Source organism: Pteropus alecto, unplaced genomic scaffold (genome assembly GCF_000325575.1).
Source record: "Pteropus alecto unplaced genomic scaffold, ASM32557v1 scaffold101, whole genome shotgun sequence".
NCBI classification, from domain to species: Eukaryota; Metazoa; Chordata; class Mammalia; order Chiroptera; family Pteropodidae; genus Pteropus; species Pteropus alecto.
In genome coordinates this window covers 7,315,865-7,325,470 of record NW_006432945.1, presented here as the reverse complement: position 1 = coordinate 7,325,470, position 9,606 = coordinate 7,315,865, and the positions used below count along the sequence as shown (strand labels likewise).

General features: G+C 43.1%; 1 protein-coding gene across 2 annotated transcripts in view; it reads left to right on the top strand.

Moving 5' to 3' along the window:
- The window catches only part of CUNH1orf21 (chromosome unknown C1orf21 homolog), a 122,438-nt gene extending 113,312 nt beyond the window's left edge, over window positions 1-9,126 (top strand). The window contains exon 5 of one of the 2 annotated variants that reach the window (XM_006907741.1): window positions 8,318-9,126. In XM_006907741.1, coding sequence (XP_006907803.1) covers window positions 8,318-8,356 — 39 coding nt within the window. In that variant the 3' untranslated portion in view covers window positions 8,357-9,126. The remainder of the gene's footprint in view (window positions 1-8,317) is intronic. The other variant, XM_015586120.2, reaches the window with a different exon arrangement.
- The last annotated feature ends 480 nt before the right edge of the window (window positions 9,127-9,606 follow it).

Below are 9,606 nucleotides of genomic sequence, written 5' to 3'. Positions count from 1 at the left end.
ACCCCACCACATCTGACTGTGGCTGCCTCCATGCTTACAATGGCAGAGCTGAGTTGCGACAGAGACTGTATGGAATACAAAGCCCAAAATATTTACTGTTTGGCCTTGGCAAAGAAAGTTGCCAACCCCTGCTCTAGTTCATCAGTTGAATGTGGCCTGGAGATGGGGATGTCCCAGGTTCTTTGTCCTTGCTTTTCTTTATCCTCATGGGGAAGGAGCATCTCTGAAGTCATCTGAGTGCCAACGTCAGATAAATCTTGAGATATATGTGCCTTAAAGCTTCGAAAATCTCCTCCTTCTGTCAGTGGAATGAGGATTTGAGTATAATAAACACTCCGTGGAAGGGAGTTAAAGCTGTTTAGTTAATACTTATTCTCTCTTGGAAATGAAAAGCCCAGTATACCAGGATTGTTGTGACTGCTGTAGTTATCGTGGTGATCATTCCTATATGTGGTCAAAGAAACAGTCAGAGGCTGTCACACTCCTCTGCTTATTACAAAGGAGACCTCTTTCCAACTGAAATAATAACGTGTGAGTCTAATTAAAATAAAGCTCATTAGAAACAGGGCCATTAATGCCGCGATTGATTTTTCTAATGAAGTAAGCCAGGGTAGGGGACTTTCACAGCACAGCTAATTATTTTTGCTTTTCTTCAGCATTTCCTCAAAACAGTTGTTATAAATTATTGTTGGACTGTAAACGAAAATGTGGCTGAAATGCTCCCTGATTGGAGAGGCTCTGACAGGCCCAGCCTTGAGGAGAGGTAGAGAGTGGCTGCTTTTGGCCCACAGCCCTGCAGGAGGAGAATCGACAGCAGCCCTGGGGTGTCCTTCATTCCACTTTTCCACCCTTTTCCCACCTCCTCCTCATCATGTTCATTCTGGATTCTAGCTCCTCGTCCACACACGCTCAAGCGATGGAATGTGGCTCTCTTGCCCTGTATTCCTGGTTCAGGGACAGAGCTTAAATGTCCAGATTCCCATAGAAACTTGGATCTTGGAGGTTGCCTCTGGATGGTGACACATGGAGGAGAAGCTTCGAGGGAAAGGTGTTAGGTGGGCAGAGAAGGGAGATAGCCCATTAAATTTCTGCACCAAAATACAGGTGAGGCGATTGTGTTTCATTAGTGAAGACACTCTTCGGTGCCTAGAAAGCCAGTCAGTCCCACCGTGCAGCATAAAAGACGATCAGACTGAGACTCAGGTAGCCTATAATCAGGACGAGAGAAGAGAAAGATGAACATGGAAAGGAAGCAGACAGGAGATAGGAGAATCAAAATAACGTGCGGGCCAGAAACTAATAGCCATTCCCAGCATCATCCAGAAAGATAAAGAGGAGGAGGATGAATTCTCTTCAGTCACTCAACAAACAAAAGCCTGCTTTATGATGAGTAGAACGGCTCACACTTCCAGAGAGAAATAAGCCTCGTGTAAACAAAGTCCTATAATGAAACTTTATTACAAAAATGCCTCTTTGCTTCCTCTGAACACGAGAATCTTGACTGGAATGTTTCGTTCTCTGGCCCCATCGCAGTACATACCTCTGAGGTTCTCTAACGCAGAATTTTGTGACGACAGCAAAATAAGAGTGTAAGATGCCTGACTGAATATTATGGAAAGAGAATTAGACGTGGTTCCTATGTGGTTTGCAGAGATAGTATTTATAGAAACAAAAATGATGACTAACGGACAGTGCGATGCTGTTGTTAATTTTTGTCCCCTCTCCGTGCAGTCCTGCTGGACCTCTCGTAAGTTCCAGGCTATTCTTATAACCAGTCTGTGCCCAAGTCTCTGCTGAGACATGTGCTCAAAACTTACTCTTCATTGGTTGTATTGTTAGAGAGGACTGCCGTTTCCAGCATGATCTCCAAAATATTGACAATTTACTTCACTTAGGAAAGTCTCAGGATACTTCCTATATAACCTCATTCAACAGGCTCCATCCTTACACACACACACACACACACACAGAGCACTGCCTCTTTTCAAACACCTGAGAATTAATTCATAATCGTTGTGATATGAACCGCACAAGGATTCCGTGAGCTATCAAAAAGACATTTTGACTGAAACTACTATAAAACGTGGTGGTAGGATGGAAGGACCACTGAGAGAGGAAGAGACCGATTCACCCGAGAACACCTGGGGGAAATTTCACTTAAAGATATGGTGTAGGAACAAGATCGTGAAGCTGCAGGAGCCCTGTGGAGTAGACTGGGAGGGGAAGCGAGAGGAGAATTGTATGAAGTCACAGTGGCGCGCGGGAAGGACCTGCCTGTTTGAGACACGGCAGGTGACTGGTCCTGTTGGTTGTCTTTGTTTGGTAGCAGACAGTGCAAGAGCCATAAATTAGTAACCTTTTTTTGCGATGGGGGGAAGGGGACGGATATTTGATTTTTTTCATGCCTAATAAAAATGCCGCAGTGAAAATATTTGTACATATACTTTTAAGAACTTAACGGAGGTATAATTTACATATCATAAAATTTACTCATGTGACACGTACAAGTCAATGAATTTCAGTAAATTTACCAAATGCCACCACCATCACCACAGTCCAGTTCTAGAATATTTCTATCACCTCAATAAGATCCCTCCTGCCTGCTTATATTCAATTCCCATTCCCGCCTCAAAGAACCAATGCATATATATTTTTTAAATATATTTGTTTGGGGGTTGATCTTTGATACTGATTTCTGTGATTGCTGTAATGAAAGGTATAAACATTTTTATGACTCACAGTAAATATTATCAAATTACTTTTCAAAGAAGCCACATCATTTTACACTGAGGCCAGCAATATGAGAGTCATATTTCATTGCGTACTCTCAAGAACTGGGTGTGGCTATTTTCAAATTCTCATTATTTTAATTCGTATTTTTGATTACTGAAGCAGATCGTTTTTTCTATGCGTATGTTTACTGGCTTTCTTTTGTTCTGAGTGAGTTTCCACTTTGCTCTTCCTTCTTATTGAAATCCCCTCACCATTCTTTTTTTTTATTGGGATGAGCTTCTCATATAACTTTTATCATTTGTACATTGTATGCTATAGGTGTTTTTCCCGTTATGAGATTAGCCTTTTTATTTCATCGTATTATTTTTTGACGTGCAAAGGTCCATTTTTACGTCATCGGATGTGCTCATCTTTGTCATCATTTTCCTGTGATCTCTTTCTATTCCTTTGAGGCTAAGAGCTAGCCCTCTCTCCAGAGCTTTGACGGAAGTTCGGTTTTACATTCAGTTGTGTTATTGCTAAAATTTAGCACATTGATTCTTTTGGAATCTGTTATTTCTCTTATCCTCTTTGTCAGATACTTAATCCTCACATATCTTAGGCTGTACTTCTCAGATATCTTATTCTGTGTTAGTGTTTTGTTTTGTTTTGGGTGGGTCCATTAAAAAAAAAATACATGGGAAAACTGACACACATGCAGAGGAGAGAGATCTAGATGGAAATCACGTTATCTGCAGGTAATGGACCAAGGGATGCCGTCAGTCTGGGAAGACCCATCTTCTGGTTCCAAAAACCCAGTCTAAGCCATTCTGTGGGAGGAAAGCAGGGTTTGGGCCCTGCTGTTGAATAGTTTCATGGTTCCCTGCCTAGAATGTGGGAGATGGAGGCCTGGCCTACATTAGACACAAGATCAGAGAGGAAAACTCTAGGTCCCCTGCCAACTCCAAAATGTCAAAAATCTAGATATTTCGCATCCTTTCATTTACTCAACAAATATTTATTGAGCATCTAACACATCGCCAATGCTGGTCTAAGTCCTGGAGATGCAGTAGTGCAGAAACGTTTCTATTCAAGGGGAAGATGGCCTAAAGAAATGAATTAATGAATTAATAATGTCAGATAATAATGAGTAATATAAATAAAATTGAAGCAGAGTAAGAAGTGCTCCTGGATATAGAGTGTTCAGGAAAGACAATGAGGTGACATTGAAGTAGAGATCTAGAAAATGAGAAGTAATGGATGGATGAGGGCCGGGGGCGGGAAGAGCCAGCCAGGAAGGAGGAAGATGGGCAAGCACCCAGGAGACACTGAGGTGCCCAGCTTGTTTGAGGAACTGAGTGTAATTGATCCAGCAATGGGCCCAATTTCTCGCCTGAGTGGTTTATTTACTATTGGATCTATTGATCTCATTTTTCAATATCATCATAAGAGCTTTAATTTAGTAAGTACCTACCATGTGCCAAGCTTTGCTAAACACCTTAGGTATTACTTCTGTTTCCCACAACACTGCAGGTTAGGTCTTACCGTTCCCATTTTAAAGATGGGGAAACTGAGACTCAGTGCTTCTTCTCAGTAGCTTTCATCTAGTTCTCATCTACTTCCTCGGGAAACTACTCAGTTCACTGCTGATTGTTGCATGCTTGAGGGTTACACGTTAGGCTGAATGCACACACGTCTACAAAAGTATACTGAGGATTCGTACGATAAAATCGCACGTGAAACTGGACAGACAGACAGCCCTAAACTATTTGTCTACTTAAACTTAAGGGGAGAAAGTACGGTAGGCACTTTACAAGAAAAGTTTCTTCATTTGAAGTTACTCTTTGAGCTGCTTTTTTCACTTGCAGAATGTACAATTAGCATGTCTTTTCCTTCTCTCCTCATTAATATCCCTAATTCTTAGCCTAGACATTTCAAGGAACAGAAGATTTTACCCTAGAACCTTACAAATGTATGTTCTGAGTTGACATAAACTTCTTTAAGTTGCCAAGAAAATAATACAGACAGCTGAAGAGGACATGGAAGCTGCAGTAAGAAAAAGTCCCTTGCAATTTTTTGTGTCTGCACCAAAACGCCCCTGTGGTCCTTCTGGCATCATTGGGCGTTTCCAGTCCTCCAACTCGTGGGGTCCTCATAGGCGTTTGCTCTCTGTAACTTTTAGTGTGTCCTTTACAGAAGGGTCTAATTGTGTCCAACAGTCCCTATTTTCAACAGTGCAAAGCGTCTTTGCAAAGACTTCCATACTGTAGTCCTTTTAAGGGGAAAGTGTGTGTGTCAGCTAAGAGAGTTGTGTAACGCCCAAACCCAGCTCACTCCTACTTCCCACCATCCGACAGCTGACGGTTTTAAGGTTCTCTTTTTTGCACAGTTCTTTAAAAATTTAAATGAGACATGAAGTCGTGTTATAGAAGGAAGCTCCCTGCCCCGCCAGGTAGAGCCAGTTTGCAGGTGGGATCCCCAGGTGATGCTGAGATGGGGCCGCCCTGAGGTTCCCCTTTCTTAAAATGACACCAGCCATAAGGGAGCTCGTACTGTCGATGTTTTTAATTTCCAGGTTTTTTGTTCGTAAAATATTTTGTTCTCAGAGCTGCTGACAGGTGATAATAACGAAAAGAAGACCGATTCGAATTTGAATTAGGTACCAACTCAATACAGTCATGACAAACAAGGCAAGGACCACCTGGTCTCAGGCTTCTCTGAGGGGCCACCCGCCACCAGGCACCACTCCCTCCTTGCAGGACTGGTGTGAATTCTGATGAAATAATGTCTGCAAAGCCAAGAATGCAGTTTTCCTTCTCTTTCTCATAATAATTTTAGTAATTTCAGAAGAGCGAATGCTTGGGAAATTAAAGTTGCAGTCTTGAGTTTAAACAGAGGGTTCTCCTGTCCCTCAAAAGGAGGTGCTCCTTTAACGGTAACAGTAAACCTGGAGGGTCTGAAATGAACCTTCTGCTGCAGAACTCTATAACTCCTGTACAGGGCTGGAGACACTGCTTTATCAATCAGTACAGTAGTTCACAGGCATGTCTGTCTGTCTGTCTGTCTGTCTATCGCATCCAGGTCTTCCTTATGGGTGAGATGCTCTCTGAACCCCTCATTGGCCAGCTGGCCCTTTGCTTTGATATGGGGCCTCATTTAGATTAAGGAAGAGAAAGGACTTAGATACCTGCCATAGAAGCTTTATTCGAGTATATGAAGTTCTGGCCTGTCTTGGGTACAAGGCTCAGGTGGGAAGGAGGGCCCCCTGACACCTGTCAGATCATAATTTACGACCACAGTCCTCATTCACCTGACAACCACAAGGAAGGAGGTCCCCATTCCTCTGCCAGGGGACTGAACTAACACGGGGTTTAATAGTAATAGTAGTAATAATAGCAGCCACAAATATTTACTGACTACCTGCCAGACACCATAGTTTTCCCATTTAATCCTGATCACAACTCTATGAGACAGAGGCCATTATTAACCCTAAGAAACCAAAGCCCAGTAATTTGCTCAATGTTACACAACAGTGTGCAACCATATACACACTAGAAATGTCCGCTTTCCTTTTCTAATAAAACCTCCATGAAAACTCATAAGCCCTACCTCACCCTTCTAGCTAAATATCGAGCATGCATTTGCAGGTCACCCTTCCAGCTAAATATCGAGCATCCATTTGCTCCTGAGTCACATGAGTTGAGGACATGTGGACAGCGTCACCTGATATGTTTCGAGCATCATATTGACATGTTTGATATGTGTCCAGTTTCCCATATTAGAACATAAGGCCCAACAGTCAGGGCCCATGACATTCTCTCTAACTCTCCAACACATGGCCCAGTGAGTGTCTCCTGAGTGGTCTGAGCCAAGGCTAGTGATGGCATCTGCTTGGACGGTGGTGCCAGGGAGGTTGTGAGCCAGGGATGACTGCTGAGTGCATACCTCTCTTCTCAGGAAGACTGGTTACCCAGTTTCTCTGCCCAGGAGACACTTTATGCAGCAAGTAGAACAAGTCTAGAGATGACACTGGGCTCAGATGCTCTGCACGTAGCAGGGCCGAGGGTTGGCAAACATGGTGGAAGAAGCCACAACATGCTAATAAGTGGATCGCCTTCAGAGAGAACAGGCAGTCTGGGGCCATTCAGCATGGGAAGAGGCGACCCCTGAAGACTTCAGTGCGTGATAGTGTTTTTTTATTAATCAAACCATGTGCATACGTGTGGGCACACACGTACAACATATGTAAATTATGTGCCAGGCACTATTGAATCACTTTACTACTATTAACTCATTTAATTTTCTGCAACCATATGACGTAGGTACTGTTGTTATCTTCATTTTACAAATGGGAAAACTGAGACGCAGAAGGGTGACTTCATCAAGGCCCCCAAGCTAGTAAGTCACAGAGCCAGGATTACTGCAGCTTAGATATTAGGAGAATGTGAGATAGTTCCAACACACGGATATGGTGACAAAGAAACAGCGCATTTGAGAAGTCATTTTATGCAAAATTACCATATTCTTTAAGTTTTAGATGCTTTTAGGAATAAGTTCCAGTTATTTAGATAATTCTGTTTTTAAAGGACTATTCCTCCCCCCCATAAAAAAATTGAAATACATAGTGTGTATGTAGAAAGAAAAAGGTCAAAGGAAGCAAATAGTATTTACAAAACCCTTCTCTATGCCATTGTGATGCAGGCAGGTATTTTGTTCCTGTGCTATCTATGAGGGATTACAGACCAAGAAGCCCTGTGTGCTTTGACCAAGGCAACCCAGCCAGGTCAGACGTGGAGGTGACCTCCCAGCCCTAACCCCGCCTTCACGCAGTATATATCCTACTGGAGAGAAGACGAGATCTGTTCAAACGCAGGGATTGTGTAGAGCTCGTAAGCCTTCAAGTAACCTGTTTTGTTAGCGAACGAATCAAAATCATTTTCACCTTTCTTGTGCATCCCACACATACCAAACGTGTCCTAAGATATGTTATATCCAATGAATGTTTGTTTGTTTGTTTGTTTGTTTTAATCCTATTTTAATTTAGAGTGGATTAAAACTAGGATACCCTGGATTATACCACCCCCCCACACACACACACCCACACCCCGCCGTGTAAAGTTGTAAATCCCGGGCATGGAGACATTAAAACTAGGATACCCTGGATTATACCACCCCCCTGTGTAAAGTTGTAAATCCCGGGCATGGAGATGTGGCTGTAGAAGGGGAACAGCCTGAAGCTGAAAGTGACTCGTTCACCGTTCATTTCAGTTTCTCCTGTTCATGAGAAATCGGTCTCCTGAATGGACCGTCCATGTGGTAATTTCTCAGTGAAAGGCTGAGTCTCGTCTGTGCCTAGGATAAGTTCTTACCAATCTAAAGTAAAGTGGGGCTTGGTCAAATGTCCAGGCCTTGAAGTGTCTACAGTTTATCAATCAGCCAACACGTATTGATAACTTATCCACCTTTACCAGTGCCCAAGGGTCACTGGTAAAGCCTGAGTTCTGGTCAAAGAGATGGACTGAGAGAAAACTGAGTGTGAGCGACTGTCTCAGGCTCCGCTTTAAACTTCTCAATTCACGTGTTGTTCTTTTCTTTTCCCCTCAAGGGTCGAGATTACTGTTCGGAAGAAGAGGATATCACATAGCACCGATTCTACCGCGCAGACCAGGAGCTACTACTGTGTAAATAGGTTGCACCCCAGTTGAAATCTTTGCAAAGGTCGGTCCTCTTCAAAGAACAGCACTATAGCGAAAGAAGATCGTTCCATATCGTATGCCCCATTAAATTACAGTGTTTCTTAATGAACTTGCAAAGGAATATTGCTAAAAACAAACAACAACAACAAAAAAAACTGTTCTCGAACTTTCTTTGTTGCTGCTAGTTAAAACTTGTTGCAACTTTTCACTTCTCTCGTGTCCAGGTATGCAGCAAAAATTCTGCAATTTCACCTTAAAGATACTGTTGGTTTTCCAGAGGCTCTCCAACCTATTTTCTATAAGATGAGGTAGTGGTGAACTCAGATATCAAACTTCTGTTCTAGACTGGTTCTGCTTCTAAGCGTCTCCTCCCCTCTCTCCTTCCTCCCTGTCTCTCCCGAGCGGTCCAGAGCCATGCTTCTCACTGGCAATGCTGCGCTTTGGAGATGGGATGGTTGCTATGGCAAGCCTTGTTTCTCGGCTAAGAAGAAGTAGAGAAGCCATTATCGATTAAAAGCATGTGGTGTGACATGACTCCTGGAAGTGACACGGGAGCAAGCAGCCAGTTGTTTCATTTACTAGGTATCTTAATCAAGGATTGAGCTCGCAACATTGGCTTTGCTCAGATGCAGACGGAAGTGTGATCACAATCATTTCGAATCCCTCTTCCCCACTTTTTTTTTTTCTAAGAAAATAAACATTTTACTGTTTTTATGGATCTTTGTCTTCTCCCATTCATCCAGTTCGGTGTTCTACGGTGATCCTGGGCGGGGAAGATGAGCCCTCCTTTGCAATGACACCGATACTTAACTTAGTGGCTCCCTACCCTCCCGTTAATAATCTACGAGCATTGGCTGGGCCGTAAGTGGTCAGAAGAGATGAGGGGACATCCCACGACTTTTTAGGAGGGCCTGAAACCACCCTGTTTTCTTTCGTTTTGTTAGCAAACCACCCATCCTGCTTCCTAACTCTCTCCCTTCAGAGATGCGGGAGCCTCGCCATTTCCTTTTTCTCTCCCTTGCAGCGCTGGATAGTGAGAAACGTTCTTCGCCTACTGGAAAAACGTAGCACATTTACGCTGGTGATGATATTCGGAGATGCGAAAGCTAAAGAAAGCCCCAGGGCGGTCGTGGAGAATGTTCACTGTGGGGTTGGTAGAGTTTATTTTTCCATATTATATGAAGAGAATGCTCTCTTC